Genomic DNA, 26,101 nt, shown 5'->3' with positions numbered 1-26,101 from the left:
AGATTTTAAAACTTTACATGCTCTTCCATAGCTTTTCTTTTATTAAATCTCTAATGTATTTATCACACCACTACGATCCTGCAACGAGATAAGCTAGCAGCCAATATTTGTAACAGTCTGCCAATATGAGTTGTGACTTGTCGAGGAACAAGAACATTAGTTACCAGAATGTTGCAATAGATAATTTCTTAAAACAATTGACTACAGCCTCTTTTTTTTTTCATTCTTTTGAAGATCCAAACAACATAAATTAAAGATCTGAATATAGGACAGGAGAGTTGAGGAAGATTCAGAGAAAGATAACGAGCAATCGAAACTTCTAGTACACATCTTCCTTGGTCGTTTAGCACGAAAAATACGATGACAAGCACAAATCGAGTAATCAAAAGTCCAAGAAACAGCCCACGGGGCTCTTTTCGATGTATCTCACGACTTAATTTGATCATGGAAAGTGCTATAGGTTTTCATCTCTGCTCATCCAACATCACCTTGCAACATGGAATGAAAAACGAATTGGGTGAAGCTTTTAAATTACAAAAAATCACGATGTGTACTCAAATGCAGGTGGGGGCTGAGGCTCCTCATCAACAGCCATTGCTGATGCCGGGGCTGGTTGTCCAGTTGATCCACCGCCAGTGCTGGATGCAGTTGATGAGGGTGCATCGGTGAGGGACAGTACTTCAGGTTCATCAGGACGTAGATCCCTCAGAAGCACAAATCCGGAAGGTGATGATTTAACTGGTATGTATCTGCTATCTTCCAAAAATTTAATGAATTTCTCCTGAGCTGGAACTACTCTAGCAGGGTTGGTTAAGATCTCAAATGATGGCTCCGGTTCGTTTTTCTTCTCTGCAGGAGCATCCACCTGCCAATAAAGGAGATTAAACTTGGTGAACAAACTCGATGCTAAGTTTATGCACTACACAAAATGTCATAGAAAACAGATCGTCAATCCAACCCTTTGCTAGATTAAGGCATCAATTGAACAGAACTACATGATACAAACCTGCATGGAATCCCCATCCTTATCAGTAGACTTGCCCCCCTTCCCTAAATTTGTTGCACCAGAAGATGACTCTCCAGCTCCCTTCTCGGCACTGGCTTTCTCAGCCTCTTTCTTACTAGCCCTAGCCTTGGCCCTAGCTGATGTTGATAGAACAGCTGTGGGAAGTTTGACAGCAGAAGTAGTTGTGGTTACAGTGATTGGCTTAGGATACTCAAACAGCGAGGGCTTGGCGTGTGATACAAAATCGAACTTTGGCACTTTTAGGTCAGAGTTCAGACCAATTAAGGCTGTTGGTGAGAACGCTAAGCTAACAAAATATATAAGAGGATACCAATACCAAAACTGACTAAATACTGCTAGTCCAACAACTGCTGTTATTTTGTCATGCTTTGTCTTCGAAAGTAATTTTATGGTCACATTTCTACCACCAGCATCAAGAATTCCAGAAGCCAAAATAGCACCCATTTTGCTCATGGTATCTTCGTGCTTATCAAGGACAATTTTCTCCAGTTGTCGCCTGAACAGAAGAAAGCATAGCATTGTAGCAAGCACAGAGAAAAGATGAAAACAAAAGGAGATGTTGTATTCATTTTCAGATGAAATACCTGAAGGCACCAACACGGGAATCACTGGCTTCACTTATCTGGACCATCACCATGGCCATCGCTATGAGAGCCCCTTGGCGTACAAAATCAACTACATCTGATGTCAAAGGTTCCAACAATGAGATGGCCTCACTCATACCAGTACCTGCACAAGAAATTCCAACTGCCATAGCCGCACCATATCTCACATGTGGATTGTAAGACTTCGATAACAATGACACTATACGAGGCATCTGCAAACAATATCAGCATATCAGCACAAAGAGGACATCACCGCCTCAGACACGAACAGAAAGTACCAACCTGCTCAGGCTCGGAATACATAACAAATCCAAGTGCCAATACAGCAGTCCGGCGGACATCATCACTAACATCTGATACAGCAAAATGAAGCAACCGACGGATAGCCTTATTATTTGCAGTTCCTCTGTAAGCCAATGCCAAAGCATACATGCCACCATAACGCAATATAGGGTCTTGATCCCTAGTCATCTGCTCGATCAATGTATCTGCTTCTTCTTCCCTACCATAGACTGTAAGGGCTATACCTAGTGCCAAACCCCTACATGTAGCATCAGAAAGAATGTTCAACTCCAGTACTCTACAGACTCTTGTACTGTAATAATTTTTTCAGAAGAAAATTGTGTTCAGGCCTCATGCATAGTGGAGCGGAGAAATTGTCATCCTTAATTTACACCACGGTGTTAATCTCATCATTATTCCGAAGGCTAATTACATATCCATATCGTCTCTGGTTTGATATATTAACTTTTTGCTAATGAACTTTGTGAAAAGGAAAATCTAGGGGGTAAACGGAACAGAATATTCCAGTACACAACTAGATTTTTCACATTGAAACTTGAAATTTGAAATTACTGGTTTTCACGTTCGTGCAATTGATAGGCACGACATACAAAAGTCATACTTGGTGACTGAAACAGGTGATAGCATCTAAATTGTAATTGTACTATATATAATAAAAAAAGGCAATATCTGCCAAATATTTGGCAATGGACATTCCTGGCATTCTTTTGAAACAGATAGACGATGCCAGCATATCTTTTGCGTCACCGGCCACATAGTCGGCAGCATTTTTCACTGCAGCGCATTTGCTTTCAAATGGACATTTTCTTTCAATACAGACATACCCTATTTTTTACTTTCCTAAATGTGTCATTCACAATAAAATGGATGCTACATCGGTTCAAGTGGGAAATGAAACACTGGGTTCTAAGCCCAGGAAAATACCTCTGGCTAATTATTTTCTTTTATATGTTATCAACTGGATTTGTTGCAAAGAAAGTAAGGAGGCCAGTCTAACAGAGATAACCTCAAGGAAGGATTCTGAAGATAGCCGTTAAATCTTTATTTTGATGTTCAGTCTATCAAATGTATAGAACAACCTATATTGTTTCCTTATATCAATTAATGAGATTTAAAAAACTTTACTCTTTAAGAAAACAAAAGCTAAACCTTTAGAAAAGAACTTCTCAAGTTCACATATGTAATAGATAAGAATAGGCTAAGAGCTAGAACAGGAAATTATAGTTCACAATCTGGCATTTATCTGTCAATTACCTAATTATCTTCTCATGTTGCGTCTCATGAGCATAAGCAAGCATCTCACTTGCCTTCTCACTTGCAGTTCCAACCATCAGTAAACCCATACCAATACCAGCAGCCTCTCCGGCAACAGCACTGTCAGTATATAGCACGTTTTTAATGTCATCATAAATGTCTTCATCAGCGGTTCCTAGAGCTGCCAATCCAAGTCCTAAGCAGGCACCATGCTGAATAACCTGTTCCAACAGAAGTTGCAAATGTGAAACCAATTACTGGAAAGAACGAGGTGGCAGCGAGAATGATACGGTTCACTAATACAAGTACCTCAACATTTGTACTACGTAGACTCTCACGAAGAAACTGCTTGATACCTTCCCCATGATTTGCATGAATTAAACCAAGAGCATACAAGGCACCACCTTCTGAATAAGGACTACCACCTCCACCAGCTCCACCTTGTGGCAAGTAAGGGGCCATCAGTGATCTACCCTGCTGTAAATGGCCACTGTGAATAACACCAAGACCAGCTGTTGCACTGAATTTAGCCCAATTTGTTGCACGGCTTAGCCAGTCCTGACATTGGGAAAACAAGATTTCCAGTGGAAACTATGTAAAGCTGTAGATCTATCCAAATGAGGAAGTACGCTGGTAAAAGGAAAAATATAATCACCAGGTTCTCCCTGAGGAATGTATCCACAGTTGTTCCAGCATGCATGATTGCATTCGCATATATCGTTGCACTGTGACAGACACTATTTCTCATCTCAACAGACTGCTTTATTGTTTTAAGAATAAGGAGATCTGACCTGTACGCAAAGATTAACAAAACTATGAATACACATGTTTCCATTAATCAATTAAACAAATAGGTAACAAAAATTAAAATACATTTGTCTTACTTGTTATGGCTGTATAAGAATTGCAAAGTCAACTGTATTGAGGTCTCCCCTGATAGAATTCCTTTCAATTTTCCCAACCTTTCAGCATAAATAACTTCTTTTGGATCTGCAGCTGTTAATGTTCCACCTAAAGGTCTACTTTCCTCTAACAGCGGAACATCCTCTGAAGCTTCGTCATCTTCAGTCGCTGCTCGATCAGAATCTGCAGGTAACGACTGTACCGTGTCTGAAGGTTGTAGATTTGGGCTGGAAAGCCGGTCTCTTACCCTCAAGAGAAAAGCTTGGTGCTCATTCTCTACAAGGTCAAAAGCTATTTGAAATGCCAATAGAGCATCATCCTTATTTTCTGATCTTAGCAGCTTTTCCAATATGCTTGCTACATCCTCTGGTTTATCCAAAAACATAAGCCACTGGCACATGCTCAAATAGTTTGGAGATGGCGACTTCTCATACACTTCCACAAGAAGACGAAGCACCTGAAAGAGAAAGTTGGGGGGTTAAAATGAAAATTCTCTGAATCTGCTTGAAGAATATCTACAGAAGTAACAAATCTATTAATGTAATCGTTCTACATCTATAGCGAAAGAAAAAAGCAAAGCAAATAAGGATAATGTCAGAGGTAGTTCATTAAAAAAGGGTTCATGAGAGACCGGTGAAACTGGATCAGACCCTGCATAGACCATGCATGTGTTACAAATAAATTCACTAAACAAGTGCAAATAATAGAGATTCCATACAAAAGTAAATCGACTGGGTTGTGGTAGAATCCCAAACTCGAACCCATATTGTTCTAATCAACTCCTTTTTTTTGTTCTTCCATTTATATGCTTCCCCATTGTAGATGATATTAGGACGATGCTAGTGAGGAGAGACGGGAAGAAAGTAAGACTCAAAGGGGAATTTTGGTGGAATATGATCCTAGGGGATCTCACAGTATACACCTTACCTCAATGCAAAAATGTTATGACTTATGCTACAGCATTAAGGCTTTTAATAATTAAAATAAAACATATAATAAACATGCAGGGGCTAATATTTCTTCGAGGAACCGTAACAGATCAATCAACGCAATAACTTAACCTAGCAAGAAGATCATATAAATTAACAGAGTACACAGATAGAGGGGGGAAGGAGTAAACTTAAGATCAAGTATGTCACATAGGGCAGAGTAAGACTATACCTCACTACGATATTCTCTACGATTGACGAAGTTATGGGAGACATTACTGCAATATGCTAGAGTGGCATCAACATTATCACTCCTTACAATTGCTTCGGCAACCTTATCCAGCCTTCGGCATTCAATGGCCATGCCAATGGCTTGTTGATATTTTCCATCCTTTATACACCTAAGCAAGAAGAAGGGCAATTACAAACCAGAAGGACATCCCAGAATATAATGTGAGAATTACAGGTTCATATTCTTATTCTTCCACAACCAAAGATAAAAAATGTATTTACTTATCAAGCATTCTCTCCACAATAGCCTCCAGCCTGGGATCCACCTTTGTGGCTTCGTCACTTGACTCTGCTGCCTTGATCTTATAGCTTGCATACTCATCCAGGGCTTTAGCTGAAGCAAGGAAAGGAAATATATTGCAAATCCAACAATATTGAGTCAACAATTGACAGCGAAGGACATCTAAAAAAGTTGACAGGTTTATAGTACATAAAACTAAGTGAGCACAAGTCTCTATTTAGAAGTTCAACCAACAGTTATGACATGAACCAGTTACTTATTTTACTTCTTACTCCCAAATAAAGAATTAATCTCGAGTTTTACATGATTTCTCCCAAGTACTCAGTGATATGACACGAAAATTCACTTTTATGGACCCAAAGAACTCAAATTATACAGGATAGAAGTAGGAAGACAACAAGAATAATTGGCAAGAGAAGTTGCAAAAATATGGATATTGAGGAAGAAGGGTTGAAAGATGTAATTTCATCAAACGCAACATATGAATCATGAGAAAGAAATTATGTAAGATCCAAATATATCAGAACAATATGACCACATGAGAAATTCATACCAAGAACTGTATGAACATAGTCAGAATCCTCAGCAACGTCAAAAAGAGGACCAGCTCCAAGGGCGTAGGACAATGAGACGTTATGTTCACCCAAATGATAGAAAACCTGAGGAAAGAAACAGAAAATTACGAGGACTGCCAAGATCAAAATTACTTCCAGCCATAATAAACTATCTACCGCGCGAGATGGGAAGGAATTGGTAGGATAAAAAAATGTAACCTTTGAAGCAACTAATGCAGCTAATTGTCTTTGGTCAAACTCTTCATCCTCATACAAGCTTTCACTGCACGAACAGGGAGTTAGAAAGGTCTGTGAGATCCCTAAGCACATGTCATGAATACTCAATTGATAGCAAATTAAGACTTAAGCTCAGGTTTCAGAATTGCATAATATTTATATATATGGTGCAGCGTATGATGTCACCCAATATCACAACTGACACAATCAAACAAATGTAATACACAGTCAAGAAAACTCGACAGTAAACAAGAATACCAGGTTTCTACGATGCCCATTCTAACATAAAGTCAAAGCTCAGAGTTCCCAATAACATTGATAGACTGATTAGATGATACTTGTATGAATTAGTGTACAATAAGGATGAGTGTCTGCTAAGAGAACTATGTTCAGAAAACAATTTGGTGACTTAATTAAGAAAGTTCTAGTCTTTCTGGGCTTCCATCCAGTGGTGAGAGCGCAACAGTGATGTGTGTACTAGGTGCACGACATGTGTTCATACCCTGTCACAAACAAAAGCCTAGTACTTATGTTGAGAAGTTTCTTGTTAGGGCGGAGAATGTTTTCCCACATGCTTCAATTTGGATACCTACGGTGCCAAGGTGTGTTTTTTCACGTGCTTAGCTACTGTAGGGGTGATTATGATGTGGAGAATCTTAAGAAAAAGAAGGTTGTGTGCTTAAGTTGGTGTTTCCTATGTAATAAGGTCGGTGATGAGTAAGAACATGGAACATATTTTGTTACATTGCCAATTAGCCACGACGTTACGGGGGGACATCTTAGGTGGTTTGGAATTTCTTGAGCAGTGTCAGGATCTGTGAAGGAGTTGATATTCAGCTGGAGAGTGGAGCTAGGACAAGAAGGCACGGGACTTGGAATGTTATTCCTCTGGCCTTAATGTGGGTCGTTTGGAAAGAGAGAAATAGGAGAGCTTTTAAGGGGGCGGAAATGAGCTTAGTTCAATTGAGGGGTCGTATCCTACATTTTTGGACAAAGAAATCAGCAAATTAATTCCTAGAATTCCAATTGCATCTTTTTTACACCAACAGTATCATGACCAGTTTGCGCACACACACACACTAATCTACCAGGCAAATTGTCCAGCACACAAGCATAGGAACTACATTCTCCAAGTTGTCACTTTAGTACCTCAAAAACACTAAGCCATCTCCTTTGGGCTTGGATACGCTGTTGCATTATTCCCAACCACTACTCACATTCAAGTTCCACATGCCCATCTCCTTCATGTACCCAGAAGTGTAACAGAAGGGAACATCTCCATAATTTAAGGAGCCCATGCTTCAGTAAAATCATAAGAGTAAAATGCTAGTAGTTTACAACAGGTACAAGTCTACATAGGCCACATCAGCTTAAGAGGTACCGTTGATTAGATTATTCTGATTGTTATTAATAATGGCTTCATAAAGACTTGTTTTCTCTTTGCCTATTCTATGACGTTTTGACAAACTTATGCGTCAATTAGCTCAACCTAATCCAGTTATACAAGGGATCTCAGTTATAGTTATCAAGTAGATTGTTCAAAAGTTTTGAAGTGTAAAGAAAGATAATTCCACATCTACACTGGAATGATATCTTAAAAGACATAGCAGCACCACGACTACACGAATGTCAGTGGTACTCATCTCACAATGCCGACCAAAAAGGGGGTAAATTATGAACAGTCACATAAGCATGCTGATTTCACAACTCAATTAAGAAACAGAGAGAAAGTTGAAATTACCTTTCAAAAACTAAAACGAACCATTTAAAGTCATTTGTTTGGTAAAGTGAGATCAACAATTAGTCCAAAACATACAATCTCAAGCCAAGCTTGTGAAATTCAGAAAGTTCAACATATTTCGTCCATGAATTGTGACTCATTTTCTCCAAAGTCAAGAAATTAATTAATAAGAACTACAAATAAAACCATAAGCACTCAAATACAGGCAATCAATCCCTGCAACCTAGAGTATCACTTTTCAAAGCAACTGAATAAAAACTACCATTGCTCAAAATTTTCCAATTCACACCAGAATCCAAACATAGCAAGGCCACTAATCCTAATTCTTAAAAATTCCTCCACATTTCCCAGCTTTATGTTCTTCTCGACAAATTTACCCTCAAGTTCTCATCTTTAGGGCCAAAATCTTTTTTTTCTCTCTAGAATATCCAAGTTACCATCCACTAACTACCTTCCTCAGAAATCCCACTAAGTTCAAATACTTCAGAAACTCAAAACCTGTCATATTAATGCCGGAAAAAACGCAAATCTGCACAAAGATGACATATAAGTATTTACCACAATAAAAACACTTATCCAAGCTGAAATGTAACAAAATTTCTGCTCAACAGTCCTTTTTAACGAGCTCATTGATCTACTTCCCTCTTTAATCTTTCCCTAAAGCCACAACATTTCATGAGCTCAATTCACCACCAAAAAAAGACTGTTAATTTCTTCTACTACTCGAATATCAAATGTCCACACTTCAGATCACAATCAGAAAACAAAAGAATCCACCAAAATAGGAAAATAAACACAAAAAGATAACAACTTTCCACTATACACAGCTTAGAAGTTTCAATTCCACATAATCTCAATCAATCGCATCAACTTACAAAAAAGAACTACAAAATTCAAACTGAGAGTACATAAAAGAAAGCAGAAAAATTACATGACAGGGACAGAGGTAGAGATCTCAGGCCAAAAGTAATCAACAAAGGTGTTGAGATTGGATAGAGCGTGTAGCTTCAACTGCGGATGGCTCTCATTCAGCATCGCCAATAAACCACCTGCCGAACTCACCATCGTCGCCGTGACCATTGCCGCCGTTTAACTGTTCTATATAACTTGTGGAATTCGCGTTCGGATCTGTGAGAAGGGAGGAGAAAGCTAGGGTTTTCACGGCGGACAGAGCAACCGGAGACCAAAGGAAACAGGGGAGAGGAAATATAGAGATTTGAAAGGTGGGATTTCTTGTTAATGGGGAAATAAAAGGTTCTTTTGTATTAGCTCACTCCTGGCTTATTTTGGACTCCTATTGTGGGGGTGGGGTGGTGGGGTAGGGTGAATGAAATCGAGTCGAGCCTCGGGCATATTTTAAGATAAATTTTATAGAGTGATGATTAATCCGATTTAAGTTGTCCTTCAAAAGATATAACTCGTTGTGTAAATAAGGATGATGAGGTTGATATAAGGGTAGGAGTAGCTTATGTGATGGACGAGTTGAGAAAGGGGAGATTGAGATAATTTGAGTATGTGAAGAAGAGATATGTGGACGTCCGATGAGGAGCTGAGACAAATATGACCCTTTTCCGAAGGATAAAAGACTCGGAACACGAAATAAATGATGGAAACTGATGGATTTTAGTTTAGGTGGAGTTTACCAAAACATAGGTAGTTTAAAAGTTCTAGGAATATCTAACTTTCACTTAACTATTTTGTGAGCTTGTTTTCGAACCATCTTTAAAACTAAAGAAGGTTTACCGGTTAATAAGAAACTCTTATGGATTTCTAAACCTAGTAAGAAAAATCGATTCTACTCCAGTTACATTCACTAGTTGAAAGAGAGTGATAATAGAAAGAAATACGGAGGGGGTTGCATAGTTGGGGACAAATGAAGATAAAAGTATGTGATGAAGTATTGAATGGGGTGATTAGATATGACATGTCACAATTATAGCTCATTAAAAATATGACCTTAGATGAGATGGTGTGGAGGTCGTAGATAGGTGGAAGATTAGTACATTATTGAGTGTTATCGCCTTTTTTTTAATCAAAATTAGATTTAGTGATAGTCTGAAGTATCGTGTATGTCTTAGATATCAATCTTATTAGTTTAGTTTCTTGTTTTTTTATACTTCTATGTCATATGATGTTGTTACGCTTTTCACATCTTTTCATTTATAACTATTATGATTAGATATAGTTGAGTCAAGGTTCTTTTAGAAATAATTTCGTTAATTCTACAAGCTAAATCAACTTTATGTGTACTTTATTTGTGAGATTACACTTTAGACAAAAACGAAAAGAGATGATTGGTCTTATATCTCTCCCGCATACAACTAAGATAACAATACTAACACTTGATTATCTATTAATTTTCTAACACAATCTTCAACTAACAAATCATTTTTTTATTTAGGATCATGTCCTGAATAAGCTAAACTAGCAAATGTAATTTTTTACAAGCTAAACTAGTAAATGTAATTATCCTTATGTCATGGGTAACTAAGTTCCGTGATCAATTTACAATCATAATCTGTCGGTCATCTCTTTGTATTCACATTACATCAATGATAAATTAAAAGTTAAATTCTAACATGATTTTTACAGGGTACTATGAATGTCAATTGACTCGTATATTCACGTAAAATACATCTTTGTGAAGACGATTTTCATGAGCGTTCCTAGCATTAAAATTATTAATTTATTAAAAATATATTTTTTTCGAAATCACGATTTAAAAAGTCCATAAACTATAGAATAAGTGGAAAAAAAGGCACTTATTGGGCCAAAAAACATGTACAGATCCACAGCCCATTTACGTTCCTTTCTTCTTCTTCATCATCATCATCATATAAATTGAACCGGAAAAACGACTGCTGAAAAAACCCTAGCAGCAGCTCAATTCGACAGAGCTCTAGAGAGAGAGTAGAGAGAGAAAATGGTGTCAGGTTCAGGGATCTCAGCAAAGAGGATAGTGGTGGACGCTCGCCACCATATGCTGGGAAGATTATCTTCGATTTTAGCTAAAGAATTGCTTAATGGACAGAGAGTAGTCGTTGTTAGGTGTGAGGAGATTTGCTTATCCGGTGGACTTGTTCGTCAGAAAATGAAGTACCTTAGGTTCCTTCGTAAGAGGATGAACACGAAGCCTTCTCATGGTCCAATCCATTTTCGTGCTCCTTCGAAAATCCTCTGGCGTACCATTCGTGGGTATGCTTCTGTTTTTGAAATTTGAATATAATTGTATCGATATATATTTGAACATTGTTTGTTTAGAGCAGAATTAAGAGGTAGATCTAGTATTTTGAGTTAATTGCTTTGTTGTTTAGTTGATGTATATGATAGTCTATGTTGGAGCATCGTCGCCATTTTAATTGAGTATGAGTAACATAATGATGATTTGGTTTACATAATCCTTTTAATTGAGACAATTATGCTGTGGAGTGTAATGTGAGATTCATTTTAGGATTAGATTAGGTGAGAATATGTTAGTAGTTTGATTGAAAGGGAGCCTTGGCGCAATGCTAAGTTGTTTTGAGCTGATGCTTGGGTTTGGTTAAGCTTTATACATTACACTCATTTGGGGTTCGCACAATGCTTTGTGTATCAAAAGCTGTCTTTTTTTATGTTAATTAAGCATGTGTGAGCTAGTATTAAAAGTGCAGATACTCCTTGAGTTCATTATAAGATGTGAAGCTAGGTTCTAAAGTGTTATTTTGCAATCGAATTATCTTGGAAGAACTTCGGGAAAATAGCCAAGGCACATTTATCTTTTTACTATAGAGCTTTGCCAACTTAGTCAGCATCAAACAAAGAATGGTCTCTGTAGTAGAAAAAAACTGAACTTGATCTTGTTTTCAGTACATACATTCAGAAAGTGAAGATCTTTATTTTGTAGTGACAAAGCTGAAGTCGTTGACACATTACTCAGTTAGTAAACTTACAAAGTGAAGTGAAATTTTGTATTCGTTTTGATGTATATATGTTGTTATAAGTATTACAGTGGTGCAAAAAACTTTTGGATAGTCTTTTGGGCTGTAGCATCTGTTCTTGACTAGAACAGATACAGATCAGTTTATATTGTTGGAGTAAAATTTAGAGGTATCTGTGTTATGCTTGGGATCCTGTTGATAGTTTGTGCAATACTGTATTTATCTGTAAGTAATAAATGTCTGCCTCGATGTTGATTTTGGTTTGTGTGTTAATCTGTTCACTAATTTGTCAAGAAAGTTGTTTCTACTAGTATATATGACCTTTCCGTCTAGCATATATCAGCATGACTGTCCAAGTGATGCAACATTGTTTAAGTTTACGTTGATGGATATGGCGTTTCTCCCAAGTTTTATTTAGTTTAGTTAGAGTTTATGGTGTACTTTAGAAGTGTGAATTAAGATGAACTCTAGTTTATTTGCATTGGAAGGTAACTGCTTTGTATTGGAATGGTATTGAGTTGAAAAGAGAGTGGATGCAGATGGTTTTGATTAATTTGGGATTGAGGCATAGTTGATGTGTTTTATAGTCTACAACTCACTTTCGCAGTTAAATATTTTTTCCCCTTCCCTTTGATGAATTTTTCCGTTGGGATTTGTACCTTTAGAACTACTGTATCATGAACAATATTTTTGATGATTAGGCCTGTATTGCAAGCTCCTTCTACTTCTACAATTTGTGAATGATAATATCTGTATCCATTTTATATTAGGATGATTCCCCACAAAACTAAGCGTGGAGCTGCTGCACTTGCCCGTTTGAAGGTTTATGAGGGTGTTCCACCCCCATATGACAAGATCAAGAGGATGGTCATTCCCGATGCACTCAAGTGAGTTGCACTGCCTCATTCATAGCTTATTTTGTTCTGGTAGTAGTGTTTCTTTTAGTACCGAAGTTTTTACCCTTATTTTTGTAACTATAGGGTATTGAGGCTCCGTGCTGGACATAAATACTGTCTCTTGGGCAAGCTTTCATCAGAGGTCGGATGGAACCATTATGACACTATCAGGGTAAGTTTCTTGCATGTCGCCCTTTTCTTCTACCTTACATCGATTCTCTCCAAGTAGCAACTATCAGGGTTCATCTAAACTACGAAGCCCCTGACTACTCTTTCTGCAACTTTTATATGTTTGAGCTTACTCTTCTCCTCCGTTTATGATTTACCATAGGATCTCGAGAACAAGAGAAAGGAGAGAGCTCAAGTAACATACGAGAGGAGAAAGCAGTTAGCAAAGCTTAGGGTCAAGGCCGAGAAAGCTGCTGAGGAGAAGCTTGGTCCTCAACTCGCGGTTATTGCTCCAATCAAGTACTGAAGTTGAAATATAGTTTGTTTTGAAGTACAATTTTGATGAAGATTGATGTTTTGACATTAGTTTGTTCCTGGTTAGGGGATGCACTTTGCATTTTTAGCAATATTTTCCTCATTAGATCATTCTCTTCCCTGATTTTTTCGTGTTTTTTTTTGCTTTTAACATATGGAAAGTTTTTGTTAATTGAATCTTAACCAACATATAATTGGTAAAAACTTATGCACCATGGATATTTATATCGAACCATAAATTGAAAAATCATAATTATATGGTTGCTGGTTTTATTTGTTGAGTTTGAAACTCTAAGACAACTAGTTTCAAAGCATCATCAAATTGAAAAGTGACTAGTAAACACTTTTATTTTAGATTTATTAGTGGCCAAATGTAGGCAAATTTGGTTATTAGTTAATCATCAATTAATGCCTTTTTTGAGCTTAAAAACATTAAATTGCATTTAATTTTATTAATTAATTCATTGGTGAAATCAACCAACAATAAACTGCCTTTGTTTTTTTCAATGCAAGATTTCTCCATTTTGACTAAAGAAAGCACTATGTAATTTATATAACTTGATAATTATACCGTATATATTAATTATAATCACCTATTACAATGTAATTTTCTTTGTCGTATTTGACTGGACAAATATAATTATTAATTTTTATGTATAAAATATTCAAGTGCTAATGAAATATGAGGCATTTTAATTACAATTTGATATAATTATAAATAATAAACAAAAATTTTAAAATATTGGAAGAATGCATTTGCAAATTTTGAGGAGACAAGGAGAAAGGAGGTATGGTTGCGATATCTTTATCTTTAATTATAAATCTAAAATTTAATTCTTTTAGAATAAGAAAAATTCTGTCGAAAGTAATTTTTTTATTAATGAGACTCGTAATTTAGTCAAACATTATTAATGTGCAAATTTAAATTTAAATTGAACTCTCATATGAATTCAATTCCCTCTCTCAGTCAAACTCAAATATCTACTAACCAAATTATTATCAAGTCAAACTGTATCATCATATTCGATTACACTCGAATTCAATTCTAATGCATCTTAAAAACAAGCTCTTAATAATTTCAAAACACTCTTAACTATATTTCTTCTAAAATTACAAAATCTTTTTGAGAAAAACTTAAACAAATACTAATTATTTTATTTTATTGAAAATACACACTTAATGGAAAATTATATCACATCTATACAAATTACAAAATTAAACCTTTTATGTTTTACGTACTAGTTTTATATTTACCACAAATAAAACATAAAATTATGAAAGAGAGAGAAGAGCAATAAATTATTTTTAACTTTATACCAAAATAATTAGTTGGGGTAGTTAATTAAATTTGTAATTAATATTACTATCCCACTACTATCTACTAATTACTTATTAACTAGCAACTCTTGACTTTTCATTAATCTTTTAAAAGAAAAACATAAAAACCATTTCTCATGAATTTTAATGTGACTTTTGTTTACCAATTTTCTATTTTTGACTTTTCATTTCATAACTTTTTTTCCCCCTTTGTAACCATATATTATATATATACTAAGATTCGTTCTTGATTTTCTTACAAAAAAAAAATAATTTCAAGTTTCAAGAAATGGCACTACATTTTTTAAAAAGTGTAGTGTTTTTATTTTTGTTTTTGTTTTATGGTTTAGCAAATGGAAGAATTTTACTATGGCCATCAATTGGAATTAGTATTTTTGGATTTATTCCAACAATTTATGTTGATCAATCTGGATTTGCTCAATTTCAGAAAATTCAAGCTGCAATTGATTCAATTCCTACTAATAATTCTCATTGGGTTTGTATTTTCATCAGGCCAGGCTTGTATCAGTAATTTCTCTATACTCTACACTCTTCTTTTCCTCTTTTATTTACGAATTCAGAATTTAAAATCTCATTTTTATTTTATTTATGTGTGAATTCAGAATTTAGAGTTCGTGTATTTTCTTTATTTGGTATATGTGCTTTAGCTCTCTTACACATATATAAATTGAGCTAGATATAGTAAGTTTTGTTGATAGTTTTTCCATTTTGATTGAGGGATTTGTATGAGATGTGCTTGGTGGAAAATGTTTTTTTTTTATTCGTAAGAAAAAACGAGTATAGGGGCGATTTCAAGATTTAGAATCATTAGATCCTGTTCTTTTTTGATATATGTGTTAGTTCTCTTTACACTCAAGATTGAGTTGAATACAATGAATTCTGTCAAAATGTGTTTTTCGAGGAATCTGTATGAATTACGACGGGTAGAAATTATTTTTATAGAAAATAATCATGAAAAAAAAACGTGTTTCTTGGAACTCATCGAGTCTAATTTAAATATACATCTTAATCTACATGTCCATCGTACATATATTATTATTATTATTATTTTCAAAATTCTTGTTTCAATACTTTGTATTAATTAAAGACTAATTATTGTTTTTTTTTGGTATTTAATCATGAAGGGAACAGTTGACAATTCCACTTGATAAACCTTTTATTTATTTAAAAGGTTCAGATGTGAAAAATACTATTGTTATGTGGGATAGTCATGACTCACTTATTACAAGCCCAACATTTTCCTCTTTTGCTGAAAATATTGTTGTGGAAAAGTTAAATTTTACAGTAAGTAATCTTAAATCTCAATATTAAGTTTTTTTTTTTTAAAAAAAATAATATAATTCTAATATATTTTTTTTTTGGGTAGAATTCTTACAATTATCCACCTATGAATAAAAAAAATCCAATGAAACCAGCATTAGCAACAATGGTTTCTGGGGACAAAACATCATTTTATGATTGTGCTTTTTCTGGTATACAAGATACTTTATTGGATGATAATGGCAAACATTATTTCAAGCAATGTACAATTGAAGGAGCCATGGATTTCATTTTTGGTAATGGTCAATCAATTTATGAGGTACGTTACGATATCTGTTCGTCTGTCTTAATAGTTTTAAAGAGTATTTAGTACTTGTGTACTTACGATATCTATATTGAATTAAGCGATTTAATTTAATCATAGCAACTAAAAGAATAGGGGCAAACAACTTTTTAATTAATTTTTTAAGATGATAAATATTTTGAGATATATTCAAAAAAAAATTTTTAAAAATAATTGATACTTTAGCTAATCCCTAACTAATGTGAATTTTTTCTTTAGATATGTATGAAGACATTAAGGTTTTTGTCTACTTTATTCATGGAGTTGAGGACAATTTTATAGTCAAATGATTTATAAATACAAATTAAAAAAAAGTAGGAGAAACAAAGTTTATTGGTTTATTATAGTCTTTACCTTTAATTGGACAATTTTAATGAACTAAAAATCCATACATAGGCCTTGGTTCAGTTTTTTTTTTATGTTAGATTCTTAGTTTCACTTGGTGTTCGATATCTGTGTTAGGCCCAATTGAATTTTATTTCGTTCGAATAAATCCTACATTGAGGATAATAAACCTTCCTCTATTACTATGACTACACATAACGTTCTTGCAAATTATGGTCAATACTGATTATTGTAAGCGGTAATTTCAAGTCGATAAATAAGTTACCTTTACTAAGATTTTCATATTCATATCTCTAATTTGTTTAAACGACATGTATCTATAGGATTGTGTACAAAATCGTACATGAAAATTTTCACACATCACAGGTCTGATTCGATTATTGAAATGACATGTATATTGTTTTTACTAGGATTGTACAATATTGGTGAATGCTGGATTAGTATCAGAAAATTATGGAGGATATATAACAGCACAAGGAAGATCACATCCAAATGATGCAAGTGCATTTGTGTTCAAAAATTGTAAAGTTATTGGGACAGGCAAAACACTCTTAGGAAGGGCATGGAGAGCTTATGCTAGAGTCCTATTTTACAAAACCTCCCTCTCTAACATCATTGTTCCTAGAGGTTGGGATGCTTGGAGTTACAAAGGCCATGAGTAAGTCCCCCCCCCCCCCCCCTAACATAATTTTTTTTTTTAGAATATTCGTGGTGTTTGAATCAACTTGCAAGCACCACGAGTAAATTTTGAGGGATATATATATATATATATCAACTACTTCTCATCAACACAGGTACTTGGTTAATCTGTCAAACAAGACTTGAACAGATACGAAGAAATGACCTAGTGTTTGTGTCAACTAGCTTCCATATACAAAATTTTAAAATAATGAAAAAATATATATATTTGGAATATTCGTGATGTCCGCATCTACTAGCGAGCATCATAACTAAATTTTGAGTGGTGTCGACTACCTCTCACCAACACATATCTAACAAAGCTTGGACAGATATGAAGAGATCACCTAGTGTTTGGGTCAACTAGCTTCTAATTTTTGTATTTTAAGATTTTTTTAAAAAAAAACTATTAATTTTTTTATTTATTTTTTGGTTTGTTTTAGGAATCAATTGACTTTCTCAGAAGCAGAGTGTGATGGATTAGGAGCAGACACATCAAAGAGAGTTAAATGGGAGAAAAAGCTAAGCAAAGATATGGTGGAGTCATTGACAGATTTGTCCTTCATTAATACTGATAATTGGATTAATGATCAACCTGTTATCTTATTAAGTTAGAGAATTAACACTGCATACAAAAATGATCTTTAGCGGCTATTAATTATGCTGAATAAGTTTGTCTTTTAGGCAATTATTAGTGACAAACAGTCTTTGTAAAACTTTTCTAAAGCCTATGGCGACATTGAATCTAATGACAATTAGCTAATGCCGGTAAAGGCTTTAGCACTCTTTATCTATGTGCAAACATGTGTTTCTCTTTCTTGATTCTTTAATTTTTCTTTCTTTGTATGAACCTTTACTACACAGGCTTGTGTGTGCTTATAAATCACAATTCAATCTTAAGAATTGTTGTGTTAGGTATTTACTTAGGGTCGTTTGGTAGGGAGTATTAGGAGAAATAATACATTTTTTTTATGTATGTATGGTACTATTCAGTATTATGTCTCTATACGCCCGTGAACTTTCATGGCGTTAAGGTATCAGACATCCACATTGAAAGCCTAGTTTGCGCCCTTTCACGAAACGTGAAAATGAACGAAGCACACAAGAAGAATGAAGGTTGCAAGCTATATATATATATATATATATATATATATGTCAGGTGGACGAAGATTTTATAACCATTTAAAACTCATAAAGTTAAAATCATGGCTTCACCTTTTGATCGTGATTCGTTACAAAAGGTTGAACAAGATTGCACTGAACTTCATGCATCATTCCTCTTTGTTAGGAATTTAATGAATTCATTCAACTCACATCAACTCACCGAGAGAGCCGTTATATATGTCAGGTGGAAGATTTTATGGCCAAACGCGCCTAGAAGCATTAGTAGACAAACATTTGCTCGATCTAGATGTGTTTCGCTAACCATTGAAATTCAAAAGACTGGGATAATTTAAATGTACTTTTGACTATTAATAATTGGTGTAAATAACCCGATTTGGCGGCAATTATGTCTTACACGAGCCTCAGAGTTTAAAACACTGCCTCAAAAATGATAATTAGCGGCAATTGATCGCTAAAGATGTATTTTTAGCGGCAATTAACACTTTCCTTTTGTATATGTCCCTAAAGTCTTTAGCGACATTGGTTCTAATGACACTTAACTAATGCCGGTAAAGACTTTAGCACTCTTAATTAATATTAATATTTATTGCCGCTAAAAATTATTTTTTGTTGTAGCGAAAACGCCTTAAAATGTGTGAGTTTCTTTGTGTTACTGCACAGATTCATGTGGTTTGAGCTTCAAGGCTCTTTGATGGCTGATTTTTAATAGACGACCTCCAACTCAAATCTCTTCTAAACAAATCCTAAAATTCTTACATAAGCTCATCTCAATGTTGTGATTATATATCATCCACTCGAAACGTTTCATATTTGCGGCATATTGAATTTCAAATTTGAGCTTCGAAGCTCTTTAATGGACATCCAACTCAAATCTCGTCTAAACTTGTCATGAAATTTCGTTACGAGCTCCTCTCGATATTTTCAATTTTTTTTTGATATATTTACTTAGTCGAAATTTGTTTAGGCATTTGCGACAAGTCAAATTTTAACATTTCAGCTTTCTAGTATTTCCAAGTGAAGCAACAACAAGGTCAAGATTTAAGTATAGACATAGACATGATTAGTTAATATATAAATAGACAATTAGCTGAAACTTAGTCTATTTTTTTTGGTTAGAAAAGAAAATATAATTAATGTCATTTTTTTCCTAAGTTAAAAGAAGAAAAACAAGGGCCCAAAATATTATTGTGCCCCCTTTTTAGGTTAGCGATATACAATGTCTGTTGAGTTCTTATTAAATGTTTGTATTCGTCTACTGCCACCGATTTGGAATCCGACACACTAAATCCTACGTCGTATGTTTTAGCATATGAGATTTTGACATATCATCGCACATGCTAAAACATTCAATGTAGAATTTAGCGCGTCTTTATCCCACATCGGTGATAGAAGACGAATACAGACATTTAATAAGAACTCAACAGATACTGTATATTGCTGAGCTCAGTAGCGTGAGCTTGTAACTTAAGTGGGAGCAATAAGATGATTGGGACAAATCAAATCTTCAATCCTTGACATATATAGAGGGTTCATTTGGGATTACGCGATGCTGGTATAGTACAAAGTAGTGCTAATAATACTTTGACATAGCGGTGTGAGTAGATGGGGTAACTCTCCCATCGTTGGCTGGCTTAACAGAGCAGCACTCTATCGCATAATCACAAATCCCCGCTAGCTAGGTCAAGCTGTTATTTATCTGGACCATCATCTTTTTATTTGTCAATTGTTCAGTTTAATCGGTTGTTTTTTTTTTATTTATAATATTTACGATATAGAATTTTGTTTCTTTTGTCCCACATCGGTGACAGAAGAAGTATACAAACATTTGATATAGAATTTTGTTTCTTTTGTCCCACATCGGTGGCAGAAGAAGTATACAAACATTAAATAAAAGCTCAACTGGGCCATGGCGGACAGTGCTCTTGAGATCATAGAAGCAATGCTGCAGAAAAAGAAGATTTGTTGCTCCATAAGAACCATAAATAGAAACACGTGAAACATTGTATATCGCTGAGCTCAGTAGCACGAGTTTGGAACACAAACTATGGCGGCAAGATGATTGGGACTCGACAAATCTTTAGCCCCAATCATCTTACCGCTCCAACTTGTGTCACAATACAATGTATGTTGAGTTCTTATAAAATATAGGGTAAATCACATAAATATGCTATATTATAAAAATATTTACCATCTATGTCAACACAACTTTTCTAATTAAAATATAACAATTTTTTTAGAATTAAGAAAATTGTATGTTTTATCTTCTTTCGTCTCTTTCTTTGCCTTTTTTCTCTTCCTCTTCTTTTTTTTTTATTTTTCTTCTTCTTTATCGTCTCTTTCTGTGTATTCTTTCTCTTCCTCTTTTTTTTTTAATTCTTCTTCTTCTTTTAAGAAAATAAATTCATTTAAATAACTGTTTTTAGATTAGTTTTTATCCACATTGCACTAATTTATTCAAAAATAACATGAGAAGAGGAATAGAAAAATCAAAAAAATTATAATATCATGTTGACAAATAGAAATTTCAAATCTTTAAACTTATAGAAACATAGAAACATATCTAATACAATCATATGTGTTAGGTATGTTTCATAATTGTATTAAAATCATAAAAGATACATTTGTAATACATATTACAAACTTTCGCTCCTTTTTAGTGATATTAATCAAAATAATTTAAGTAATACCCTTGCGATACATTTATAACATCGGCACAAACAATACTCATGCTCTTTAGATACAAATCAAAATAATTTATGAGACACATATAATAAATATTTTATTGATGAATAATGCTAGTTTAATTCAATCTATAGATTATTGTCTTGTCTTTCGTTAGTTTTTTTCATTTATTGTTAATTTTCTCTTCTAATTCAACTTTAATATTATGTGATACACTTTTAACACAAATTTAATTCATGTTATAGTTTATTATTTGTTGCTATTAGATTACTTGTTTAATTCATTATTGATACAAGTTTAATTCACTCTATAAATTATTGTCTGGTGTTTCATTAGTTACATTTTTTATTCATGCTTAATTTTCTTTTCTAATTCAACTTTTATATTTGACTAATGCACTTTTAATACAAGCTAATTCACTTTGCGCTTTATTCATTTGATTTGTTATGATTGAATTATTTGTTTAATTTATTATTGATACAAGTTTTATTCAATTTACAAATCACATACTGCTCTTTCGTTTGCTACATTTTGCATTCATGTTTAATTCGCTTCTAATTCAACTTTAATACGTGTGTAATACATTTTTAATTCAAGTTTAATTCGTTTGGAAGTTCACTATGTCTCTCATTTGTTACAAGAGTACTTGCGTTTAGTTCATTACTATACATGTTTAGTTCACTTATAGATCATTGTCTGGTCTTTCATTTACGTTTTCTATTCAAGTTTAATTCTCTCTTCTAGCTCAACTTTAATATTTGTATAACACACTTTTAAATACAAGTTTAATTCATTTTACAATTTATTGGTTGATTTGTTACAATTGAATTACTGGTTTAACTCATTATTGATACAAGTTTTATTCAGTTTATAGATTAAAAAAAAGCTTTTTCATTTGCTACATTATGCATTCATATTTAATTCTCTTCTAATTCAACTTTAATATATGTGTAATACATTTTAAATTGAAGTTTAATTCAATTTAATTTTAGTTCATTATGTCTCTTTATTTGTTACGGTTAAATTACTTGTCTAACTAATTATTAATACAAGCTTTATTCAGTAGAATTATTGACTATTCTACAAAAGAAAGTTGAAAAAGAAAGAAAGGAAAAAGAGTAAAAGTACGAGACGGAGAAAGAACACGTGAAAAAAAGAAAGAAAGGAGAAAGTTTGAGACAGAGAAAGAATAAGAAATTAAAAGAAGAAGCGAGAGAGTAAAAGAAGAAAGAGGCGAGAGAGAAAATTCTTTTTAATAAAATATATAGTATTCTTACATATTGTTTTAAATGGTAATAATTATTGTTTTAAATGGTAATAATCAAAGAGTATATCTAAAATAAGTAATTATTTTTTAAAAGAAATCTACTTAAGTAAGTAATCCTAAAATATATGTATTCATCATCTGCCTCTGGTGTGGGACAATTTTGCTGAAATATGAAGTAACCAAAATTTAATGCACCAGTTTTTAACCCGATTTGGCGGCAGTTATGTCTTACACAAGCCTCAGAGTTGAAAACACTACCTCAAAATGATCATTAGCAACAATTCATTCCTAATTGCCACTAAAGATGTATTTTTAACGGCAATTAGTACTTTTGTATATGTCCCTAAAATCTTTAGCAACATTGGTTCTAATGACACTTAACTAATATGGGTAAAGACTTTAACACTCTTCATTAATATCAATATTTATTGCTGCTAAAAGTTGTTTTTGTTGTTGTGAAAGCGCCATTAAATGTGTGAGTTTCTTTGTGTTACTGCACAGATTCATGTGATTTGAGCTTCAAGGTTCTTTGATGGCCGATTTTAATAGACGACATCCAACTCAAATCTCTTCTAAACAATTCTAAAATTTTCACATAAGCTCATCTCAGTGTTGTGATTATATATTATCCACTCGAAACGTTTCATATTCGCGGCATATTGAATTTTAAATTTGAGTTTCAAAGCTCTTTAATGGATATCCAACTTAAATCTCATCCAAACTTGTCCTGAAATTTCGTTATGAGCTCCTCTCGATATTTTCATTTTTTTTTGATATATTTATTAAGTCAAAATTTTCTTAAGACATTTTCAATAGTCAAATTTAAACATTTCAGCTTTCCAGTATTTCCAAGTGAAGCAACAACAAGGTCAAGATTTGAGTATAGACATAAACATGATTAGTTAATAACTAAATTGATAATTAGCTGAAACTTAGGCTATTTTTTTTGGTTAGAAACAAAAATATAATTGATGTCATTTTCCCTAATTTAAAAGAGGAAAAACAACTAGAATTCAGGGCCCAAAATATTATTGTGCCCCCTTTTTTAGGTTAGCGATATACAATGTCTGTTGAGTTCTTATTAAATGTTTGTATTCGTCTACTACCACCGGTGTGTGATAAGACACACTAAATCCTACATCGTATGGTTTAGCATATGCGATTTTGACTTGCTAGGCGTATCATCACACATGTTAAAACATTCAATGTAGAATTAGTGTGTCTTTGTCCCACACCGGTGGCAGAAGAAGAATACAAACATTTAATAAGAGCTCAACTGACGTTGTACATTGCTGAACTCAGTACCACAAGTTTGGGACCCAAACTATGGCGGCAAGATGATTGGGACTGTACAAATCTTCAGCCCTTTACACAAATTGTGCTGAAGATTCTACTTTTTCCAATCACCTTACCGCTCTAGCTTGGTCACAATCTTACGCTACTGAGCTCACGATATACAATGTATGTTAGAGTTCTTATAAAATATATGTATTCGTCATCTGCCACCGGTGTGGGACAAGACACACACTAAATTACTCATTGAATGTTTCAGCATATGCGATGTACTAAATTCTACATTGAATGTTTTAGCATACGCAATGATGCTATAACTTTTTGATTCCATGTACACTCAAACATCTCTACAACAACATCATTGCTTAATTCTTCTTCCTTCCCATTACATGACAGTTCATGCACACTCCCAACTCACCACTAGAAATGTCAGACTGTGCAGAAGGATCTTGCTCCGACTATCTCTCTCTATGTCTCTCTCGATCAACTTTATTATGAATAACAGAGGAAATAATAGATTTCGTTCACGTTGTCAATAAATTGCCTCAAATAAAAGTTACCCCATTTGATGTGTAGAGTTATTAGATATCTATGCTGATAAGAGATAGCAAGTGTTCGATATAATAGTCAAAATGTGTGTGATCTGAACTCCACACCATTATTATGAAAACAAAAAAGTATACAAAGAAAGACAATCAATAGAAGAGTTTCATCAAATTTCTATGACAGTAGAAACTTGATTCCAATAAAAAAACATACTAAAAAAAACACGATTTTTAATTTCTAGATGAGCTGTACAAGTAAAGCCCGGTGCAGAAAGCATCTTGCATTCTAACAGTCTTAATATCATCGGCAATAGTTATAGCATCCATCGAAATACCATCAATCCCTCTTTTAGAAAATCCAACACAGTAGAGCCCATTTTCTCCTTTCCAATTTTATCAATGTGCCAGCTTCAAGGAATATTGAGCTATATTCCTACATAGAAAAGAAAAAAAATTGTACATTATTTGAACATGAATATTTATATAAAAAAAATAATTGATTGTGCATGTGAAAAAACTTGAATCATCTAATTATAGAAAAGTTATAGCACTTTGGGAGACATTGTAAACTATAATATACATATTTATGGTCAGAATGAAAATCATGAGAAATTATATCCATATTTCGACCCTTTCACATAAGGATATGACATGTTGTTGATGGTCAAGAAATCCATACAAATCTCTTGATGAATCGAGTTACAGCATTACAAATGCTTGTAAAAATAAACTGGTACCAAGTAAAATAGTTGATGTACAACTAAACTGATCGAACACAACCATTTAATTTTTTAAAAAAACACAAACCTACTCACATGTAGTGATAAAAGAAAAGATAATTAAAGCATAAAAAGATAGAGAGACAATTGGACTTCTAAAGACAACGGATGTGTGATTTTCATAATTTGAAAGATCAAAAACTATTTCCATCCCATAATTTCCTGATCCAACGACCAATACCTTTTTAACTTGAATAGATTATTTCGCCTTTAAATTTTTCTACTCCTACCATTTTTGGAATATAACCTTTGATATTTTCTCTAGTATCCAAAATCAAGAAATCACTAGCATACAATTCTATCTTTCCACTAGTAAAATTTCTTGATTTGACATTTCATTTCTTGATTTGTTGTAAAAAGCCGCTTCAATACAAGTATTGAATTTTGGCTTGATATTAAAATGATCAACATACTCGTCTAAGTATTGTATAAATTATTTTTTCAGCAAATACTTAGGTGTTGAAATTTTATGTGGTATATATGGCAGTCCAACCACAACAATGTCAATTTCTTCCTTTGTGAAATTAGCCATCACAAAATTTTCAGGAAATTAAAGAGAAGTTCTTTTTTGAGAATTTTGAAAAGAAAATTGCAAGAAGATTTCAAAAAAGGAATTTAGACTATGATGTATGTATATATTATGGTCTTCAAACAGGATAAAGATGATAAATATTTTTTTTTCCTTTTTTGAAGTGTAATAATAAACAACAATTACAAGTAAATATAGAATTTTTATTATTGAAACAAAATCTGAATTTTTTCTCAATTCTTAGGTAGATGTGAAAACATTTAATTGAAAGTTATCTTTAGGTTAAGCTAAAATGTGTCATATGAACTTTTATCTATAAATGAATTTCACATTTTTAAAAGTAGGTAAATTACAAAAAATTATTTGAATTTGACTGAAGTTTATTGACTAGCTAAATTCAAAGTATATTTTTTTTTGTCTATTATCCGTGTCTTAGACTTTCAGATAAACACTCAACTAATTAAATTTTATTAATTAACTTATATTAGCAAATTATTTTCTTTTTTTAAAAAAATTAGGATTAAGAAGAACTATGA

At 33.6% G+C, this 26,101-nt stretch overlaps 3 protein-coding genes across 3 annotated transcripts; 2 read left to right on the top strand and 1 right to left on the bottom strand.

Moving 5' to 3' along the window:
- Window positions 1–160: 160 nt before the first annotated feature.
- LOC101261856 (26S proteasome non-ATPase regulatory subunit 1 homolog A) lies at window positions 161–9,564 on the bottom strand. The gene is made up of 13 exons (XM_004247800.5): window positions 9,017–9,564; window positions 6,327–6,390; window positions 6,107–6,212; window positions 5,535–5,646; window positions 5,254–5,422; window positions 4,074–4,549; window positions 3,845–3,980; window positions 3,499–3,747; window positions 3,190–3,410; window positions 1,915–2,173; window positions 1,612–1,844; window positions 1,007–1,523; window positions 161–865 (listed from the first exon to the last, which is right to left on the bottom strand). Exons 1-13 carry the CDS (start codon window positions 9,163–9,165, stop codon window positions 542–544), a joined length of 3,015 nt encoding a protein of 1,004 aa, XP_004247848.1. The 5' UTR covers window positions 9,166–9,564; the 3' UTR covers window positions 161–541.
- Window positions 9,565–10,833: 1,269 nt separating this feature from the next.
- Window positions 10,834–13,487, top strand: LOC101261552 (large ribosomal subunit protein uL13w). Its single transcript, XM_004247799.5, has 4 exons — window positions 10,834–11,280; window positions 12,773–12,889; window positions 12,983–13,070; window positions 13,230–13,487. The coding sequence occupies exons 1-4, from the start codon at window positions 11,009–11,011 to the stop codon at window positions 13,371–13,373; spliced, it is 621 nt and encodes a 206-aa protein (XP_004247847.1). The 5' UTR covers window positions 10,834–11,008; the 3' UTR covers window positions 13,374–13,487.
- Window positions 13,488–14,854: 1,367 nt separating this feature from the next.
- Window positions 14,855–18,147, top strand: LOC101261269 (probable pectinesterase 29). The gene is made up of 5 exons (XM_004247798.5): window positions 14,855–15,226; window positions 15,844–16,003; window positions 16,086–16,298; window positions 17,078–17,325; window positions 17,789–18,147. The coding sequence occupies exons 1-5, from the start codon at window positions 14,988–14,990 to the stop codon at window positions 17,958–17,960; spliced, it is 1,032 nt and encodes a 343-aa protein (XP_004247846.1). The 5' UTR covers window positions 14,855–14,987; the 3' UTR covers window positions 17,961–18,147.
- The last annotated feature ends 7,954 nt before the right edge of the window (window positions 18,148–26,101 follow it).

The sequence above is a fragment of the Solanum lycopersicum genome, chromosome 9 (genome assembly GCF_036512215.1).
Source record: "Solanum lycopersicum chromosome 9, SLM_r2.1".
Lineage (NCBI taxonomy): Eukaryota > Viridiplantae > Streptophyta > Magnoliopsida > Solanales > Solanaceae > Solanum > Solanum lycopersicum.
This window is presented reverse-complemented; position numbering and strand designations above follow the sequence as displayed.